Raw genomic sequence first — 23,184 nt, forward strand, 5'->3', positions numbered from 1 at the left:
TCTTCTATTTTATGAAATCGAAAAACTTTGGGTGCTCATATGTACATATATGCTGCCTATACATGTACATATATGCTGCATATACATACATAACACTTTTTTAATTATACTTACTTCATTGTTGGTCTACTTGAACTTGAATTTTAAATTTCACTGCAGTTCAATTATTCTGAAAAAATCACCGGCAAAATGTGTAAGATAAGATAATAGCATAATGAAAATTATAGTAGAAGTGTTTCACCGCAAAAAAATTCAACAAGATCGAAAAACTTGCAATAATAAAAAAATAAAATGGATGGTTTGTGATGTATGTACATAATAATATGTAGTCCATTTAGTTTGAACGTGTCTAAATATTGCATACACTTAGGATGAAACAAGAACTGTAATCAAAGAATTTTTAATATAATAACCAATTTTGTCCGCTTAATAGGTAAGACTAGTTAGGTTATAAAATTGGCTTTAATCAATTTCTGACATTTATTTCCTGGGTGAATAGCTCAGAATTATCATCACTTTCTATCTGTTATTTCACTTTCCGGGTGATAAATTTTTTTCATTAAGCCCATGTATTTGGGTGTATTAATTGGCCGTAATTTAACAAGGTATGTGTGTACATATAAATACATCAAATAGGTAAGCATTATTGGCAAAGAAAATGTTTTATGTTAACATTTCGATATACATATATGTACAAAATATTTATATATGTACGCTCAATATTTGTATGACAAAACGTCATCTAGTTATTTATGCTATGTAATTAGTTGATGTTGTATTTAAAATTAATCAGTGACGTTAACGTTTGTGTTGACGCAACTAAACATCATAAATGAAAATTGATTATACAAAGAAAGTTTGTATTTAATAAAATAATTTTAATAATTTTAAATTAGTAACAGTATCTATATATGCACATACATAAATCTTACGTTCTAAATCGTAAAATAAAGCAAATTTTGACTACAAAATTTTGACTTGCATATTTCAATAAATTAAAAGCTTTATTCACAAACTTCAAATTATAAAAATCGAATTTTTACTGAGCAGTGAAAAGCAGGAACATTTTTGCTGTGCTTTTCACAAAATATTTTAATTAAAATTAATTGTACATGCAATTACATAATATAAAAAATATAAATAAATATTATTAATTAGTTTTCTTCAATAATCTTATCAATTGTTTTTGCATCTAAACGATAAAAATTCCATTTTTCAAGTTTAGTTAAATTAATTGCACCCATTTTTTCATAAAATTCACGTGATGGATTCCATTCTAATACATGAAAATCTACTCTTAAACATTCATAATTTTTAGCATTTTTACATATTTCTTTCAATAATAAACGTCCAATACCCTTTTTTCGATATTCTGGTCTTATATAAATATCTTCAATAAAATAACTTTTTCCTTGCCATGTTGAATATGAAAAAAAACATAATGCGTATCCAATTGCCACTGATCTAAAAGTATAGAAAATAAAAATATAAAATATATGGAAAATTTTCTGTTACATGTTTAGGTTGTGTATTTTGTGTGTATTTTGAAAATTTTTAAAGTAAAAATTTTATTTGAGGTATAGTGAAGAGTTTCTAAAATACATAGTATATAAAAGTAGCTTGAATTAAGTGAGAAATGGTGACGATACTAAAAGCAACAAATTTCTAAATCATAGAATGCATAGAATTAGGAAAATATTTTGAAAAAAAAGCAATTATTTATGTACATTTTATACTTTATTCGTTCAAATGAGATAACAAGATGCAACAGCATTAACCAGTATAGCAACAACGACAGTTTCTTTGTATGCATTAAGTTATGTAGAGTAAACATATGCAATGATCGACGGAAAACAGGGACACCACTGAAAACTAAAGGAATAACTAAATTTTAAAAAATAAAAATTTTCTTTCATTATTTGGAAATCATGTAAGGTGCTCAACAAGTCCGAACCGGGGCTGATTAAAAAGAGAATATTTAAAAAATTTTTATTAATCGAAAAACTTAGAATATTAAAAACACTTTTTCTTTATAAAAAATTTTTTTGTTTCGGGAAAAAATTTGAACTTGATGCTGATGGCCTAATATAGAGTATATTCGACACTAAATTAATATTATAATTTATTTTATTCCTGGGAAGCTAATACCACCGATGATTGTTATGCTGATAAATATTATAAGTGGTAAATATTTACAGTATATCCGACGCTATACAACGCACCCCTGAATATTTAATTTATATATCAAAGTACATTGTTCCACATGCACCCCTGAATCTTCACATTGAGCTGAACATATGAAAGCAGAAAAAGTAAATAAGTTTTGTTGAAACTTCTCTTATTTTATAAATTTTTTTTTTGTAATTTTATTTTTTACAGAATGATTTTTCTTTTTTTTTTTAATAACAAAATTTAATATTTTATTTTATAACAAAATGCTGAATTTAAATATAATAGTAAAAATATCATAATGATAATAAATAATTAATTACAAAAATTTTATTATTTTTTTTTTAAATTTTAGAATTTACATGAAACCATCAATGCAAGATCAATAAATAAATTAGTATTCATATTTAAATTTTTGATATTTCAATATTGTATTTTTCGCTTTAACATGGTGATTCCATTTCAGAATTAATTAATTTTAACATATGAACACGATCACTCTCATTCTCGATACCATAATTAATTAAATCAGAATTATTAAAATTCATAAATGAATTATATGATATATTTTTCTCTTGAAAATTTTTAATATATTTTTGTAAGCCTAATTCAAATAGAACTGATGATATTGTTATACGATTATTATGAGTAGTTTTTGGTGTTAATTGTATATCACTGAAATCAATTGAATCTGCACTTAAATTATCACATTTATTAAATATTAATGATATATTATTATCAAGATTATTTCGATCATCAATGTTATCAATATCAATAATGCTATTATTATTATTATTTGATGGTGTTGATGATAAAAAATTTAAAGATTTCGCTGAAAATAATGGTGTATTCTAAAAATGAATTAAAAATTAAAATTTATTTTAATAAACATAATATGTAAATTATATATATATATATATATATAGATATACCATTGAATTTGATTTTATTCCAGGAATCATCGATTTATTATTATTTGAATCATTATTATTATTTAATGAAGTACGTTTTATAACAGTTTTCTTATGCGGTACTAATTTTTTTGGTAGAGTGAATAACATATCATCAAGATGATCAGCCCTATATGATGGTGATAATGATGATAATATTATAGAATCATCCAAAAGTGTATTATTTGTATATGAATTATATTTTAAATTTGAATTATTGTTATTTGTATTAGGACAATTATTATTTTTTAATGCACGACCATTATTTCCTGGAATTGGTGAAATACCCGGTGATGGTAAACTATTATTTAAATTATTTGGTGTAAATGAACGACGATTTTTATTTTTCGGTTGAATTTTATTTGGAGTTTTAATTTTATTTTTATTATCCATTATTTTTGCTGATACGCTTTCATTTATTTTAAGATCAGGTGTTTTAAATGTTAAATTTGTTGAGGCTTTTAAGAAAATATGGAAAAAAAACATTGTTAATTAAACACTTTACATTTTTTTTTTGCATTAATTACAATTGTTTTGTAACTTACTCATTTTATTTTATTTTTTTGTTTTCAAATTAATTTCAAATTTTATAAAAAGAACAAAACGAAATTAAATTATTAAAGTTTAAATTGCAGGTGCACTTCTACGTTTGAACTGAAGAAACAAGAGAAAATTTAAATGGAGATTCTAATTTCAATTATATTTAAAACTGTAAAATTTTAATAGTGTTATTTTGTGGATGTTCTTCGAAAATTCGAAATTCGATATATCCATTTTGTATAGGTTAGGTATTGAAATTTTAATTTATGTGAAATTATTACGAGGTATTATGATTAAGGGTGCAGTACAATTATAAATATTAGTCTAAACACAATGTTGAAAACTTATTTTTTGAATATTTCTACAATTTGCAAATTTTAATATAAAGTTTAAAGAAAACCGGAGGTTTAAGGCCAAATATATGTGAAAACTAAATTAAATACTTAATTTGAATTAATATTTAATATTTAAAGTAAACTTAATCTTAATTCTGCATTAATTTGAACACCCATATGACAGCATTTCGTTAAATATATTTTCTGTCAAATTGACAACATGTTGTACAGCTTCTAAAAAATTATATTATACCGAATTTGAATTAAAAATTATGGTATTGCAAAAATTAAAAAATAATTGTAATTAGGCTGTCCTTTTAATATTTTTTTTAAAAAAAAACTGTCCTTTTTAATCCGTTTTATGTGGTGCGTATGGTTGTATATCTAATTTGACAATAACAAGTTAGGGGTACTTTTAAAAATGCAGTTCTTAAGGTTTAAAATTGCCAAGTTTTCAAATCATCATGCATAAAAATAAATTAAATGTATAGAGTTTGAATAAAATTAATTGTTAATTTAATTAAAATCTTTACAATTCTAAGCGTAAGAGCTGCATTTTCAAAAATATCCAAATTTCAGGTATCATATCATGTTATGTCAAAATTATTTAAAATATAATATGTTTTGAATTATAAAAATCCTATATACAGTTTGCAGTTTGTATAACACAATTTTTTTCTGTAACATAACATAAAATTGATAACAGATAACAGGTTTCGATGTATAGAAAAAAATAATAATAACAAAAATATTGAATTGGAAAAATTTAGTGTAAATTGAAAATGCCTTTAATCAGGACTATACTCGCTTGAATTACAGTGTTTGGCATCTATTTTATGATCATTTACAGAAATGATATTAAAATATAAATATAATAATATGGTGTATATACCTATATATCGCGTTGTTATAAGGGCATATGTTCTAAATTATATGAAAATATTATAAAACAACAATTTATATATGGAAAATATCCACATGATTTTATTTTATGGATTTTTAAATATGAATACATAAAAACAAAACTGATAAGATGAAAAATGTCAATAGGTTAAAAAAATATAACGCGATCAAAAAAGTGTTTAAATTCAATATGTATGTGGGATTGTATATAATTTGTACATATATTATGTATATATATATGTAAATATCATAAATACAGTAAATATAAATATATATTTTTATTAACTGAGCTCTTCTGTTAAGCCTTTAAATCAATATTTTTTTATTTGAATGAACGGGACAATATTATTATTTTACTCATATACATACATATATATATGAAAGGAACACAAATGAATGAAAGTGTCAACTAAAATTTCTCAATTTTGAGTAAATTAAGTTTTAAATTTTTGAAATTTTTGAAACTATATAACAAATTAAGACCAAAAAATTGACGTTTTCCAGTATGAAACAATAGTTTTTCAAAAAATGAGTATTTGTATATGAAAAATAAGCATATAACACTTTCATTCATTAAAAAAATCCAATTTTTATAAATATGGTAGTTAACGCCTTTATTCACTCGTATGTTATTGAGATGTACATTAATTGCATTATCTATATAAAGTGCTTAAATGTTGAACTAAATAAAATGCGTTAGATCAGTAAACAATATTTTATATGCACATGCATACATACATACAAATATTATAATAAGTATGTATACAGATAATGTGCATTCATAAAGTTTTTTTAGTATTTAAATAATAAGTAAAATCAATAATAAGAAGTCATAAATTTTAAAATATTGAGATGAGAGAATAGCAAATAGTATCAAATTATAAATATATATATTTATATATATATACAAGATGATTCAGTAATGTGCAACATATTATTTCCATCTCTTATATACAGAATCAAAACTGGGAAGAGTTGTTGTTCAAAACTAAGTATTTAGTCTCAATGGTTTCTGATATAGTAAGGGTAGGAGGAGGAAAGATGATATATGAAGTAGACAAAGATACTGGGGAATTCTGATAGAGTTTTTACTTGCAGCTCTCACCCCGCCTAAGAAAAATATGAGTTTCGAACAATATTTTTTTGAAAGTGCTTATTGAGATTCTTGAGACAAGACATAGCTTAATTTCCTATCACTTGTAATTTCGGAATGGCTCAATGAGCTGTTTTTAAAAAAATTTTTGTTGGAAGCTCATATCTTTCGTAGAACAGAGGATTAGAGCAAGTAAAAATTTACAAAAATTTTTCTTAAATATCTTTATCTCGAAAACCGTCGAGCTTGAAATTCAACCATTTTTTATTCTCTAAAGAATGATTTATAATATTGTGCTCATTATTGAATCACTCTGTATGTAATATACAGGGTATAAAAAATATCAATAAATAAAATAGGTTTTTTATTTCTTAATATTCTGTTTCCATAAATATTGTGGTTTAAGGTTTTTGTACTACATATACATATAGTGTCTTTTAATGATACTTTTCAATCAGAGCCGTATAATATTTATGGGTGCATTGCTATTATCCTAGTAGTAAGAAATAATGTTGTTATTAAATGGTAGTCTTTTAAAATTTAATAAGATGATAAGATAAAAATTAAAAACCTAAAATTAATATCGAATAGGCCTATACGTACATGGTTTTAATGTATATATGTCTATTAAAAGGATATAATAACTAGAGATATAATAACTATTGTTATACCCATGTAATTTTATACATATATCGTTTTCTTGAAATCTTTGATAACAGGATGATTTGAAACATGCAGAAAATATTAACATTTTATTCACCCTGTAAATAATTTGTAATTAAAAATTATTTTATTTTGACATTATAATCAAATGAGTGGTTTTTAACTGAGAACCTATATGCAATATTAAAATTTATATGCTGTTTTTACAACTGGTAAGTGATAAGAACACAATCAGAGCTATGAATTTTAGAATAAATATATATTTGACTATTTTTTTTCACAAACAATTAAAAGTAAAACAAATTAAATAATATACAAAAAAAATTTAATTAAAAAATAAATCTTACTGTGTCAGGGGTCGTTTTAATTTCATATCAGATGATTCGCTTTCCATTGGTATAGTCATTGAATTATAATTAATTTTTTCTACAATATAACTATGAAAATATTGATGTTGATTTTTATCATTTAAACCCGAGTCTTTAATTAGTTCTATTAAAGTTAATAAAAAATTTCAATTATTAGAATATATTTTTTGAATATGCATATATTATGTACCTTCAGTAGAAATTTTTGGACCATCTGGCATTCCTTGAAATTCAGCCAATTCCTATAGTATGATTACATAAAATTACTTTTTGTTATAATTTAAACTTAATGATTTTTACATATATGAAATTAAAATTAACTAATTTATATATTTCAAGGTTTTTATTGGCCCAAATTACCATATAGAATAGAAAATAGACAATACAAAATAGAAATTATTAAAGAATAAACATTATTTAATGTAAAATATTCTATATTACGTGAAATGTTGTAGGACGGGGCGAGAAAATATTACAATTTTCATTGAAAATTAAAAAAATTCCAATGAAATTGTGTGTTAATTTTAATTTATATACGCAAATTTTTGTAATTAATTTATTATGTTTTCTTAATTTGTTATTTTAATTAATATTAATTAATTATTCTATTTGTTGATTTTATGTTTTTAAACATTTTGTTTAATATTCGTTGAATTGCTCTTTTAAAATGAAAGTTTCAATTATTTTATACCTACAGAAGGGTACTTATTACTTAATATCACAACAATAAAGATATAAAACAAAAATTTTATATTGTCTGCTCCTAAAGTTATGTTATTTTTATTTTGTTTTGCACATTACTAAAACTAAATATTGCAAATATTATTTTTGTGGCATGTTTTCTGAATAACCTTAATTTTGGATAATTTTATTAAATTGCCAAAGAAATTTATTTTTTTTGAATTAAAATATTTTGTTTTGAAATTGAATTCGCTTTTTATTATTAAGTTTTAATTCTAATATTAAGTTTTACTTGAAATATTTGCAATGCATGCAGTTTTTAACACATTACACATTATAATTAACTTCTTAAATATTTAATTAAGTTAATAATATTAATTTAGTAACAATATGAGCACTGTATATATACTTGTATAAAATATTTTAAATACTAACTTGAATCATTTCTCTAATTATTGGAATATCTTCAATTTTCGCTTTCCGAACAACATATTCTATTTTAGGTTTTATTTTAATACTATTACTTTCATTTTTATCATTCATTTTTTATAATATTTAAATTGATAGTTAACAATTATGTGTTTAAATATTATAGATTAGAATTAGAAGACTGCACAATTTATAAATTAAAAATTAGAAAATTTTGAATAAATTAAAAAAAAAAATTTATTTGCAAATGTCCAATATGAACACTAATTTCTAACTAAAAATATATTAAAAAAATTATTTTGATTTACATAATTTCAAATTTAATTTTAATCATTTAAAAAAAAATATATAAAAACACAATTATTGCTATCAAAAAAAATCGTAATTATAAATTTCAATTAATATTTCAGCTGATTTATAATTTATTATCTTATCTTACTTAGAGAATGTTTTATGTGCAACTGAAAAAATTTTGTAGATAAAAATATTATTTCTATAAATATAAAAGTTATCTTTATAAATTTTATAAAAGCTTTTACTTGAGATTGAAATCTCATAGAAATTTTTTGTTTTTTTGATGTTTTGCATGGACATATTAAATGAGTATTGTTGTGAACTTTTTAATTGATTAACAAAACATTGAAAATTTTATTGAAAATTCTGATATTAACCAGGGGCGGATTATTTCGTTTTAACGATTAACGAAGCTGTATATGGACGAACATGAGATCCTAAATCTAAAATGTTCCATTGAAGCTATATTACCATTGTTCGATAAATTGTAATACACTCTTCAGTCATGTGATGGCTGCAAGTCCGGGAAAGCGGTAGCGCACTCAAAAAAAGCAGGATCTTTATTATGTCGAAGAGTAGAACCGATCTTAGGGCCCTCTCGTATGATTTTGTGGGATCCAAACTGCTAAGGTATAACAAGGTAATTTTGAAATGGGTGACATTACGGCACAGTCGGAAATGAAAAGGCTGATGGTCTTACTCTTATTGAAGCGGTAACTCCTTTCATTGGACTGGAGTGAGCAACATTCATACTAGCACTGAATGGTTAAGAAAAACGGCCCCGGCCCGGCTGTAACATTTGCCTGGGCCAATCACTTTTCAAAAAATTTATGTCTCCCTTTGGAGTGTGGGGCGAGAATTGGCTACACTTTTGGTCGTCCGTATTTGAGAATGTTGTTGGGTACACTGACTGAACTCCTGATGAAAAAAAAGATGCAGTTTGTATAAATATACATGTTTATTTCATTATTTAGCAATTATGCAGTAATTTATTTTGAATAATATTTCACGATAATGTCACAATGACAGAATACAAATCCATTATGTTAATAAATAATAAACTTATAGAGCTATTGTTAAATATTAAATTTAATTATAATATAAATATACATGTATATTATAAGTTTTATTATCATAATGATAATTGTTACTGTTCATAAAATATAAAAATATAATAATAGAAATTAAAATGTTTTAAAAGAATTTGATTATTGTTAAAATTTATACAACATTCTATTGTGAATATTGTTTTAATAGTAAGCATATATTATGAAGAAATGTTTGTGAACGCAGAAATGCTAAATGTAAATATGAGAAAATTATATTATATACTTAACCATTCTACTTAATGTAAGGCACCGCAGTTGTTATAGTTTTGAATCAAGACTGGTGTATTATAATTGAAAATAAGCTTGAATGTTGAGTTATTTAATTTATATTATACTGTTACACTAGTAAAAACAAATCTAGAAACGAATCACACCCAAGCTAGAGTCCGCAAAGTGAATGTTCCCAGTTACTTGCACTTCATTTACTATTTCTCGTTAAATTCACCTTTAATGGCTCACAGATACAAGCACTTATAAAAAGAACGAATGTTATTTTTAAAGTCAGTTTTTTTGTTTAAAATCAATTAAAAATCTTTATTAATTTTTGTCGCTATACACAGTTAGTTTTAAACTTATTTTTGTGTACACAAAATATTAAAAAGGAAAGAATATGTATGTAAAAATTTAGACTGACTGCTCGATATGAGAAAAGTACATTTACAAAAATGAATTAAATAAAAAATTATAAAATGAAAAGCAAATTCAATTGAAAAGATAAGACGGGCTTTGTGTATTTATAAGAATTGTAAAACAGCATGTTAAAATAAATAACTTATTTTTTTCAATAACGAAAATAACTATAAAATTAAAATAAAATAGCAAAAATTGAATAAAATGAGCAAATAAAGGCAAAAAAAAAAAATTTTATTTTTTGATTTTATTTATCAGTTTTAAAACTGTTTTTGAAAATTTTCTTATCAATGTGTACTTGCAGTATATGATAACAAAATTCATACATAGTTTTTAAACTATATTGTTATGAGATTATTGAAAATGTATATAAATATGAATTGTGGAATTTTTAAATTTGTATTGTTTTGAATTTTAGAAGGAATATTTTTGAAAAATTAAAATTTTAATTGCATTTCACTAATTAAGTACGGTTGAACAGTTTTAAATTTGCATTTTCATCTACTTATATATTACGAGTATAATGTTGTATGTAGGAGCAGATAATCAAAAGATTTTCTTTAAAAAATAATAAACAATTTTTTGAATTTATGAGGGTATAATGTAAATATTATACCCGCATAATATGAACTTGTGTTTAAATAATATATTTATTTATATATATATATATATATATATATATATATATATATATATATATATATATATATATATATATATATATATATATATATATATATATATATATATATATATATATATATATATATATATATATATATATATATATATATATATATATATATATATATATATATATATATATATATATATATATATATATATATATATATATATTTTTTTTTTTTCTTATAAAATTCAAACTAATTTGGATTAGTATTATCATTTCTTATTACTAGTTAAATAAATAATTTAAATCGAGAAATTCATGTATGACCATAGATTTACTTTGATCTTTAATTTTGTGTTCCATTCAATATGGAACACTCAAATTAACAAGGTCGGCAAAATAAATATAAGGTATAATCCCAGGCAATAGCCAATAAAATTTTTTTTTTAAAGCTGGATGTAATACGAGTATTTTCTTAATCAGCTAACTGTACTGGTTAAAATCAAAGGTGCCATTCAGATGAAATAAAATTCATATTTTTATATAAATCAAGTTCTTATAAGTTTTAATGCCTCTTAGTCTGCACATGAGTACGGCATATCTGAGCAATATTGTTTTTGTTACTTTTCTTTTCTCTGAAAAATATAATATGTAATTTTTTTTTTATTCCTACATACATTGTGTATATTAATTCGAAAAAACAAATATATTCAAATAATTACTTTTACTTATACTCACATAATATTAAAATTTTCAGGCAATAAAATATTAGCAGCAATTTGATGTGCATCAGATACCCAGTATAGGGTTAAAGTATGAAAAATAATGATTCAGGTTCATAATTATTTGAATCGTTAATAATACAGAAAGTTGGATTGTTAATAATATTGTTGATTTTTGGTTAAATTTATTTTTACTGTTTATAGTTTTTTAAAGAGTAATGAGCTATATGAATTAATTATGGTTCTCTTTTTTTAATTTATAGATATTAAGATTCATTTTTTGGGCTAATTCCTAAACTGCATCTGTTTTTACGTAATTTTTCTACATCAACCTATATACAAAGGACTATTAATGAGAGGAGTCGGAGCTCATATTTCGAGAGACAGTGTTCCGTTAAAAGATGCATAACACTACTCTAAAATCCAAGTTTTTGAATAATATATACGAATGTTATATGGAGAGAGATGATAGATTCAATATTAATTTTTGTTTTAAATTTTATATCGAGTTTCATTAATATTAATTGATTTATTAAATTTAAATATATATGCCAAATGTACGTAATATGCATTATTATGTCAGTTATCAATATAGAAATTTTATCAATATTATTAACACCTGTAATTTATATTTAAAATTTGTTTTAACATGTAAAGTACATATGTATGCCATAAATACCTTAAATTGCTTATATATGAACTTTTTGTAATCTATATATAAAGTCACGAGACCTATAAAATTTTAATATAAATTCAAAATAATGATTATTAACGCGGGTTTCTTGTTTTATTTATTTATTTTTGCGATACGGTGGCGCAGTACTTGGTATCTACAAATTTGTTTTCTTTGATAATAAAATATAAAATTTGATAGTATTGTTGTGCCGCGATTAAATTCTATATAATAAGCACATTTTATTACGCCATTTACGTATATATAAGCAGATATATATGTAAATATTATAATGTTATTTAACTGTAAAAAATGTAAGATTATAATATTGTGAAATAATTGACCAAGTTTTAATTTCACATACTTGTATTTGTAAATGGCATTAAAATTGGCATTTTTTTTTTAAAGATAAGCGAAAAAAAACTAAATGATAAAAATTTGTTTATTCTTATGACACGGACGAAAAAGCTTTTAGGAGGCGGGAACGACCAATATATTTTTTTACGTATAGCTAAAATTTAAATTTTTCTTTATTTTCTTATTTTTTTTGTTAAATTTTATCAGTTAAAAACTAAACAACTTTTGTATGATTGTGGCGCTTTGAGGTTAATTACCTTTGTAAATTCATTTGTGTGTAAATATACAAAATTTTTTGCATAAAAAAGCAAAAAAATTACAAATTATCTAACAGGCTAGCTCTTTAATCTATATTTTGTTTATTGTATATAAATTGAATATAAATTTGCATATCTAGATGTAAATAATTTTTATCTTAAAATTATTTGGTTTTACTAGACAGAATGGCAGACGGAGATCAGTTTTATCTATTGGAGAAAAAGTTATTAAGATAAAAATTACTTAATAATTATATAAGTGTGAGTTTAATTTTGGCTTATCTATAATTATATATTATTGCACATTTTGCTTACATATTTGAACAGAAATAAAAGAGCGTTTTTTTTAAATAAGCGGAAGTTTGTGTGTATAATTGTGTTACTTTAAGCGAAATGATGGAAAGCGAGGTTCATACCAAATTTTTAATATCAGAAATATTATTAGGATTTTAAAAATTTTAGAGAATTTTTCTATGTATATATATCGAGGTGACTTTATGGAAGGGATTATTGTACTTGTTATGTTTGAGGACATGAGAACTCTTTCTAGTTGCCCTTTTGTTTAGAGAGAATACGTTCATTTTTTGATATTTGTTATCAGTATATACTTTGATAAATCATCATGAGTTCGAAAATCAATCTGCAATTTTTATATATGATGTTACTTACATAAATGTAGATGTTATGTTCTATTGCAAAATGTGATTCAGTGCGGTACTATTGCCTAAGTGAATATTATAAGCCTACCTCCGGATTACTCAACTACAGTCCCTGGATTATTTCCGTGAAGCTTTTTACTTATGTGCTGATAAAGTGGAACGAATTAACATATCAGTTTTTATTATTATTTGTGTCATTCCTGTAACTTGTAGATTGCAAATTTTAAGGGAACCGAGTAGGACAGGATTACCCCCCAAGCCAACGCAGCCATTCTTGACTTATTGTAGCCTCTCCACGGTCCCGCCTATAATGTCCTCGTCCCAATCACAAAGCCGGAGATATCCCTAAGGGAGTTGGACAACAGTTCCCGAACACTTAGAGACCCATGTCCAAGACAATTGCGGCGCCGAACAGCCAGTGCCGGACAGTCGCAGAGAACGTGCACGGCGGTCTCATTGCCACCCTCACAAAATCTGCACAGAGGGGAGCCCGACTTCCCCAGCCTATGCAGGTGGTACTTCACTGGGCAGTGCCCCGTGAAGAAATTCGCAATAGTGCAAACCCGGCTCCTGCTCATCCCCAGCAACTCTGCGGTGAATCTGCTGAAGTACGCCGAAAGAAAGACCTTCACATGACGGCACCCTTTCGTGTCCCGCCAGTAACGGCCGCATTCCGCCGCGAGCAGGCAGAGAAGCCTGGCCCCCACGGCGGAAGAAGGCAGACCGCAGAAAGGCAGCGGCTGCAAAAAGTCAGCCCCAGATCCCCTCCGCGCCAGCTCATCGGCAATTTCGTTGCCCGCATGACCATTATGGCCCGGCACCCAAATGAGCGTGACTCTGTTCTCCGATGCCAATTCCATAAGTGCAGCAAGCCAGCCCCAGACCAGCTTGGATGTAACCTGAGCTGAACGAAGCGCCAGCAGTGCAGCCCTGCTGTCCGAGAACACATACATGGTGCGGTTTCTATACGCCCTTTCTAAATTGATTCTCAGACAGATCTCTATTGCATGTATTTTGGCCTGGAACACCGTGCAATACGAGTCATGAGTTGCATATACACGCGTGTCCGTGCGGACACCGTATACACCCGAACCCGCACCCGACTCCGTTTTGGACCCGTCCGCATACCACACGCTCGAACCCGACTCAAGTACCGGGCCACCCCGATCCCACGTCCATCGATCGGGAAACAGAACTGTACTTGTGGTCGAAGTTGTACCGCGGCAGACAGGTATCCGACATGGTTATTCTTAGAATCAGATCGCTCTCAAAGAAGTCTCTGTGAGTCCTCTGGGCCAACTTTAGCTCAGCCCCGTCCTCGCCAGAGAGACAATATATGGAGGTGCAGTGGCGGCAACCCGATCATCACCTCCAATGCCGCGGTAGGAGCAGCCCGCATTGCCCCGGCCACTCCCAGGGAGGCCAGCCTTTGTAACTTTTCCAGCGTGGCCCGCACACCCGCCTGCTGAGCCTTACGGCACCATACAATCGACGCGTAGGTGACGATGGGCCTAGCAAGGGCCGTATATAGCCACAGTGCCATCCTGGGACTGATTTCCCAGGTCCCTCCGATGAAGCTCCTACACGTCTACAAGACCGCAGTAGCCCTATCGATAACTCTATCTATATGGGTATTCCTGGAGAGACGATCATCCAGGGTTACCCCCAGATACTTCACCTCCCTAGAGTAACTAATACATTCACCAAACAGAATTGAGCTCGTTAATCTATCCCTGCTTCTGCCTCTGGTGAAGGCGACCAACCCAACGCCTTCGCGGCACCTCTCCACAACACGCAAATTTTGCTGTAGAAGATCAGAAATAGTGCTCTCAAATTTTCCCCGTACGACGAAGGGCACACGTCGACGTATGCCTAGACACGTGCTCCGGAGCCCCTGAGAGCAGCGATTAGATCATGCGGACACCCTTTTGCAGCGGAGATGAAGAGTGTATCGTCAGCTATGGTGGACTTAATAATCCTATCCTGTAGCATCCGATTAACCCATCTGCTAGTCGTCGCATCAATCCCTCATTTGGGCAACGACTCACAGATGACATGATATGTGGTGTTGTCAATAGCTCCCTCAATATCAAGGAAGCAGCCAACTGCCACCTCACGCACTTCCAGTGAGTTTTCAAGGACCCCCACCAGACTCTGCAGAGCGAGTACAGTAGATCTTCCCCACTGATAGGCGTACGAGATTCATGCAAGGGATTGCTTCCCAGAGCATCGTCTCGTATTAATCTATCAATTACTTTTTCCATTGCTTTCAATATAAAAGAAGTAAGGCTGATTGGACGGAAAGACTTTGGGTGGTTGCTTGGTCGCTTACCCGCCTTCGGAATATACGTCACTTTAGCCACCCTCCATGCCTGAGGGATGTAACCCCACGCATAGCTGGCACGAAAAATTTCCAACAGTGCTCTGGCGATATGTTGGAAACCCCTCTGCAAAAATGCAGGATATATCCCGTCATCACCTGGAGGATGCCTTCGGTTCAATGACCGCAATTAGTTTGAGTGATTTCGAAGAATCTTCGAGTCAGGAAAGTGCGTTCCTGGTACTTAGTTATTAATACTAAAAAAAAGTGACTCAAAATTAGGATACTAGGATATATAGCTGGATACATGCACGGTAAATACATCTACCATCTGCAAATACAAAGTGAATGTTTTAAATTTAGTGGTAGTGTTTTTCTTTTTTAAATTAACATATTTATTTTATGTAAGCTTCGAATAGAAAACTCTATATAATATGTATACCTACTCATATAAGTATTATATAATAACTGTGGAGAACATATTTCTCAACTTTAATTATGAAGATACAAAGACTAAAATTTTTCATGTTTTTGTATTTAAAAAATAAATATACATAAGTAGTCAATATAGTAAAGCTATAAATTCTGAGCGTGAATTAAATGGAACGTTTTCAATTGGGTTGCTTAATAATAATTTTATTTTTAAGTACACATATATATATATTTTAACAAATTTCAAAACACAAAAAAAAATGGACGTTTTATATTTATTATGTGTTCACATATATACATATGTACATATACTACATATACATATGTATATAGATATGTATATAAAAAATTAATTTTTTTATGTTGCCCATTTTTAATTAAAATCAAATATAAAAGCCAATATAATAAAAATTTAGGAATATAGCTGCATAAAAGCGCGAATATTATTGCTTACATTAGTATATATGTTATGTATGTTATATATTATATTTCTCTACCAATAATATATAACACAAATATATAATATTCTGTAGGCACATGTAGTATTTCATATAATTTTATTATTTATTTACTTATTTAAAATTAATACTACTATATTATTATTATATATTATATATACATATATATCGTGGTATATCACATTTGTGTAACAATTATGAAGACATACATATGTATGTATATATATAGAATGAAATAAATGAAATTCAGTACGTGGATAATTGTTTTTGCTGTTATTTTGTTTCTCAGTTTTGTGTAAAACTTTTTAATAGCGAGACGAATTTCGAAATTCTATTTTAAAATTTCTCTATACGAAATATAAAATTTTAATTTGTTTTTTTGTTTTTTATAGCGAGAAAAAAGTAATAAACAAATTATTGTATTAGTTTTAGTATATAGTTGCTAAATTCGATTGTAAGTTATTATTTTAACTATACAAATAAATAAATTATTGTTAATAAATAAGAAGGTAAACTTAAAAAATAATTGAACAACTGCGAATTATAGTTTATGCTAAAAAAATTTGCCAAATTATAACAGGCAAATTAAAACTGTGAAATCTTCTCGAAACATAAGTTAATGAAATATAAAATATTAGATATCCATGTCCATACATAATTTTCATATCTAATGCCGATTTAATCTAATGCCAAACAATAATATTACAATTGCTAATATTGCATACTTTTAGGTTAATATCTAAGATAATTGAATTTATTCCGGTGGTCATTTAAAATATGACAAAAAACTCACTTAGTATCATTATGACTTGTGTCGGTTTATTACTAAATTCGCATGACTTGAATGTCATATGGTCAGATTTATAATATTACTGATTTTTATATAAAATAAAAATTTTACTTTTCTCAAAAGTATCATGAGAGTGAGTTAAAACCGAAAAATATGAGATTTTTTGTGACAATGTAAAATAACATTGATATTATTGGTGTCTGATATATCGCTAACAATCGCTAACTAACAAGAATCTTGGAATATAGGCACAATTTTAGGGAATTATTTCATTTCGTATGAAATAAAATTTTCAATTAATTAACTAATTTAGCATTGATTTAAGATAGTTTTTGCGTTAATAATAATTGACAGCATTACGAAAGTCATTAAAGTATTTCAAAAAAAAAAAAAAATAAATTCATAAAATAACTTATGTTAAACTTATTATATATATAATTTTTGTTATAAAACACTGTACATAATATATATATACATTTATTAGAAAAATTTATTTAATTTAATTAAATAGTAATTTTAAATATATAGTACAGTATATGTGCATTTTATACTCAAACATAATTATTAATTGTATATATATACATATACTCATTCGATTTATTAATAATTACTATATATATATATATATATATATATATATATATATATATATATATTTATATATATATATATATTAAAAAATGAGCATGTAACCCTAAAAATAACCTCATTAACCTTTGAATAATGCTTTTTTATTTCTGTTTTGTTTTTAAAAAAAATTAAAATTTAAAAATTTTTTTAATTTAAATTCACGCCATTTATTGCTTATAATAAATCATAAAAAAAATAATATATTATGTATATATAACGTAGAAGAAAATTCTCGAAAATGTTATAAATATGTAGTACAATTATTAATAAATATGAATATATTATAAGGCATATATACGATATTATTCAATTATTATTATATTGAATTGTTATTGAAATAGTTATTTCTTTACGAAATTTAAAATTTTGGTTTGCCGATTGAATCAAATCTAAAGTATCTATAAAAATATTTTACTCATTACTCCATGCGCCATTTTTCAATAATCAAATTTTCATATAATTAAATATATTTTAACATTTTGTGTTATAAATGCTTAATTGTGTTTTTCTGAATATATAGAAATCCTTATTATATTTCAATAAATTTCATTATCTTCAGAAATTTTTTAGTTCGGGAACTTTTCCAGTATTAACTACATACATATTTACAGATTATATTTAAAATACGTAAAGTAACGACCTATATACATATATATGTTAGCTTAAATATGATGTAACGCAATGTAACTTAACGTAAAATTAAGTTGTATAACAGAGAAGACGTAATCGAACTCAAAGTTAACTTTAATTACAGATGTTTACCGCAGTTAACCATGGAATCCATTTGTTTATATGTGCTATTGTGTATGCTATGTTATAGGTTAAATTAGGTTAGGTTGAGACGCCTCAACGTAGTGAGCCAGTGAGGTCCGTTGTCGTAGTGCCGAATCGCTCCTTTTCTACCCTCCCACACTCCTATTAGTACAAGTCGGCATTTTTCAAAAAACCGATTAAAATCTAATTACATTCACTAAGCTTGTTGAAAATAATGAGATCCAAGAAATCTCGAATTATCCGAGTTCGCCAGATCATGAGCATTTTTATATACGCCATATTATGTGGACTATATTAAAATACTTATTTAGCTGTTCTAACTGAAGTACATACTTTGTATTTGGATTTTTTCATTTATACATATAGATATGTACATGCATGGCTTTGTTGGGTATAGATGTCAAAATTTTCTAATATTTTTGTATTATTTTTTAATTTTTTTTAAATACATGCGTATGTATGTATATTAGTTTAAAGCTATATTTTCATGTTATAATTTATTTAAATTATTTGTATATTTGCATACATTGTATATATATTATAAAAAAAATTTACGTTCTTCAGACATACATATATATGTATACATACATATGTAATATACAATAATATTATGTATCCACATACATTCTTTTGTACAAGTGCTTATGTGGTACAAATACCGTAAGTTATATTTTGATAGATGTAGTAAAAAAATAATATATATGAAAAGTTTTCTTAAAAACAAAAAAAACTGAGAAAGAAAGAGAAACAAATTAAATAAATTAATAATAAATTAATAGTCACAATAATAACATACTCGTAGTACCTACATACAAAAAAAACGGATGTGGTCAGTGTATGATCAATTGCAAAAGGTTGTCGCTTGTAAATGATAGATTGATTAAAATTGAGGAACCAACGTACCTGACCTGCGATTTTCGTTAATTTTTTTGATCGATTGAAGTTTAAAAAACAAGTTCATCAACCCGATCGATTCCTCTCTACTTCTTTTTACTCTTTCCTTAATTTTCTAAGAGTTGTATGCTTCCCGCTAAAAAATCGGTATGAATAATAATATTCAATAATAAAATATACATTTTTTTTTGTTTCTTAATAAAAGTGTATATTTTGGGATCATATGTACCCAAAAACCTAGCACATTTCTCACTTATACTTTAACTGTCTATCTTATATCATAATGAGTAAACAAAGACTTATTTAACAAAACAAAACTAACACATAAATGTCTCTTGAAAATTCATCCAGCCCAACCTCAGAAACAGGCGTGCTTGGACCGACAGATAAAAATAGTTACTTAAAAGAAGTAGGGTCATGCACCATCAAGTATTAGATATTGATAGGTCAAAGACCAGTGCATAGATGGGTGCGGAGTATTTGGCCAAGAACCGAATTCTTCGAACCTATAGGAACGTTTACAATCCATTTTCGAGGTGCACGCCATTGAATTGTATACGTGCGTTTTAGCCTGGAAAGGGGCTATTAGGGGCAGGAGAGAGTAGGGCTGCCATCAAAACGCTGAATTCATTTTCTGTACTCTTTGCGGCAGTATGAAGCTTTCTTGAGAAACTCAATGAGTTTACCTGAGGTACCTGACCCGCTAATGAGGAGAGGGAAAATTCAACTCTCCTTGTCTCATAGTCCTTCTGCCGAGCCGAACCACATACTTTTCGTTGGGAATTAAGAAAACAATAAAACAGGACGCGGTCGCGCGGGAGAACTTTTGCGAGATTGCGGTAGGCCAAGGAACTTCTGGGAGATTATGACCTTAGCGATTTGGGTTGGACAAGAATCAGGTGAGAATTCTCACTGGGGATCTCAGGGCACTGCAGACTTAGGAGATAGATTATTACGCGGGGCGTGGAAAGGTGATACACTTCCAAATTCTGTTGTGAGAGTGCGATGCTTTCCCTCAAGAAAGAAAAAAAATATTGATGGGCTTTGACGGCGGCGGAGTTGCAGTATTTTGGGTCTTGAACATTTTTGAGCAGGGGGGATCTTAAACAGGTATTGTAGCGTGTGGTCTACTCAAATGGAACAATAGATCCCTATACGCGGTAGCGGTGCTCTGTTGCCCCGCTTGTACACATCTACAAATTCACTCAAAAGAACTCTAAAACCTCCCAAAATATACTTATTTTGCTATGTTGCATAAAAAGTGAGCATTTTCGTCGAAACCAACACAATTTTAAATTCGTTCTGAAAACAATACCTTCCAAAACGAACAACGAAAAAAAAACTTAATAAATTGTAGAAAAAATTCAATAATGGCTGTATTAATTTTTTTTTATTCATTTTTGTTGAAATATAAAATTTATTTTTTATTTTTAATTATTTTTTTAAATTCATATTTTTTTTTTTCAAATAAAGAGAAAAAAAAAACTAATTTAACATTTTAATATTATATTGACGACAACACAAAAAAAATAAAGTTGGGTCAAACCAATGGTTTGTATTGTAGCACTTTTCCCTTCAACAAGTGAAAATTCTGCTTTTAAATACAGTCTATGTATAGCTATCACACTATTAAAATTATTTTCATTCAAATACAAACTATTTCTAGGATTGCATATATTTAGGATGACGCATATATGCAGTCTTTGAAATAAAGCAAAAATTAATATAAAAAGGGGTTAACATAATGCTCGATTTTAAGGGTTAATTGTGTGAGTTAAGAAAAATAATTATATTTTTTAATTTCATGGAATTTACCGTTAGCTTTTTGCGTTTATAAAAATTTGGAAAAGCTTGCGGTTTCGGAAATATAAGGTGTCAAAAATTCAAATTTTACGAATTTCAAGAGGTGATAACTTGAGAGGGGGTGGAGATGGAAAAAAATTTTCTTCTAACAAAATGAACTATTTATTAATATCTAAAAGCTCCTAAAATTTCAAGCTTCTAGAGTCTGGGGTGTAGAAGAAAAACGACATCAAAAATTTGGAAAAAAAAGACTTTAAATAACGGTAAATTTGAACGGCCATTTTGTTTTTCTTAAGTTGAACTATAGTATACCGCGCAAGGGGAAGCAAGCCATTGCCTTTCTGCGTTTGAAAAATTTCAAAAATGCTTATGGTTTCATTGCAACAAATATTTAAAAAAGGTCATTTTTAGGGTTTTGGGGGGGTATATCTTCTAGAGGGGGGGAGATAGGTAAAAATTTTGTTCTACGGAAATAAGTTTCTAGTGAAGATCTATGTACGTATTAAATTTCAGCTTTCTATCTTCAAAGATGTAGAAGTTTTGTAAACAGACACACGGACGGACGGACGGACGGACGGACGGACGGACGGACGGACGGACGGACGGACGGACGGACAGAGTGAAACTAATAAGCACTTTTTTCAAAAAATTTTTTGGAAAAGTGCTAAAAACCAAAAAAAAACAAGAGCAAAAAAAATAAAATAAAAATAAATAAATGAAAAAAAACCGTATATACCGTTATAGCACTGATTTTTATTTACTGTAAAATATTTAATTAAAAAAAAAAAAATTGAGTCTTGAAAGGAAGCTATCAGTGTCAGTGTGAATTTTTTTTTTCATTACGGAATTTTTATATAAAAATTTTTCTTTGTTTAATTCAAAAAAAAATTACAAATTTTTTTTTCTTTATAAATTCTGCAAGTATTTTAATAAATTCTTACATTTTTTCCAAAAGATTTTTATAACAAGTGCAATTTTTATTAAAATTTCCACTTGAACATTACAAGAATTGCAAAATAAACGCATTATCAAAAATATTGTTAAAATATTGTTAAAATTAAATTCTAAACATTTAATTTTTGCTTTTTTTAAAAAAATAATTGTGGAACTGAAATATATTGAAATTTTTTTAATTATACAATTTGTATAAATTTTATATTTACAAATATAATTTTAAAGAAACTACTTGAATTTTTATTAATAAATAAAATTAATTTTATTAAACTCTCTAAAATTAAATAATTATTTTATAAATTCAATAACACCAATACTACATTTAATATTAGAACAGTTTTCTCAAATAAAATTATAAATATACAGGTAAGTTTAATTATAAATATTTTATACGTAATACCATTGCACAAATTTGAATTAGAATAGATTAACAAGGTTTACAGTAGCAACTCATAATTATTTACCTTATTACATTTTAATTACATTTTCCGCGAGTCTACCACAATTTTCACCAAATTTCAGTAGTTTTCAATTAAAATTAACATTATTTTATATTTATGATTTATTTTTATTAATTGTTATAAAAGAATATTGAATATTATATTAAAAAAGTATCCTGTAATAATTTTATATTATAAAATAATTTTCAATAATTTTAATTTTAAA

At 26.9% G+C, this 23,184-nt stretch overlaps 1 protein-coding gene across 4 annotated transcripts; it reads right to left on the bottom strand.

Moving 5' to 3' along the window:
• Positions 1-1,046: 1,046 nt before the first annotated feature.
• LOC129607888 (thialysine N-epsilon-acetyltransferase) lies at positions 1,047-10,099 on the bottom strand. Of its 4 annotated transcripts, none has more exons than XM_055519130.1 (4): positions 9,763-10,099; positions 7,212-7,263; positions 7,001-7,145; positions 1,047-1,464 (listed from the first exon to the last, which is right to left on the bottom strand). In XM_055519130.1, exons 1-4 carry the CDS (start codon positions 9,763-9,765, stop codon positions 1,155-1,157), a joined length of 510 nt encoding a protein of 169 aa, XP_055375105.1. In that variant the 5' UTR covers positions 9,766-10,099; the 3' UTR covers positions 1,047-1,154. The 4 variants fall into 4 exon arrangements, with proteins under 4 accessions (XP_055375105.1, XP_055375104.1, XP_055375103.1 ...); XM_055519129.1 differs by lacking the exon at positions 9,763-10,099 and adding an exon at positions 8,138-8,470; XM_055519128.1 differs by lacking the exons at positions 1,047-1,464; positions 7,212-7,263; positions 9,763-10,099 and adding exons at positions 2,064-3,020; positions 3,102-3,577 and having other exon boundaries at positions 7,001-7,046.
• Positions 10,100-23,184: the final 13,085 nt, after the last annotated feature.

Source organism: Condylostylus longicornis, unplaced genomic scaffold (genome assembly GCF_029603195.1).
Source record: "Condylostylus longicornis isolate FDR11 unplaced genomic scaffold, ASM2960319v2 ptg000030l, whole genome shotgun sequence".
Classification (NCBI taxonomy): Eukaryota; Metazoa; Arthropoda; class Insecta; order Diptera; family Dolichopodidae; genus Condylostylus; species Condylostylus longicornis.

What these genes read in the sequence shown, in the direction of transcription:
- LOC129607888 (XM_055519127.1), bottom strand. An exon ending in GAATAAAATCAAATTCAATG is followed by an intron (nt 3,021 to 3,101) that starts GTATATCTATAT and finishes ATTCATTTTTAG; the next exon opens with AATACACCATTATTTTCAGC.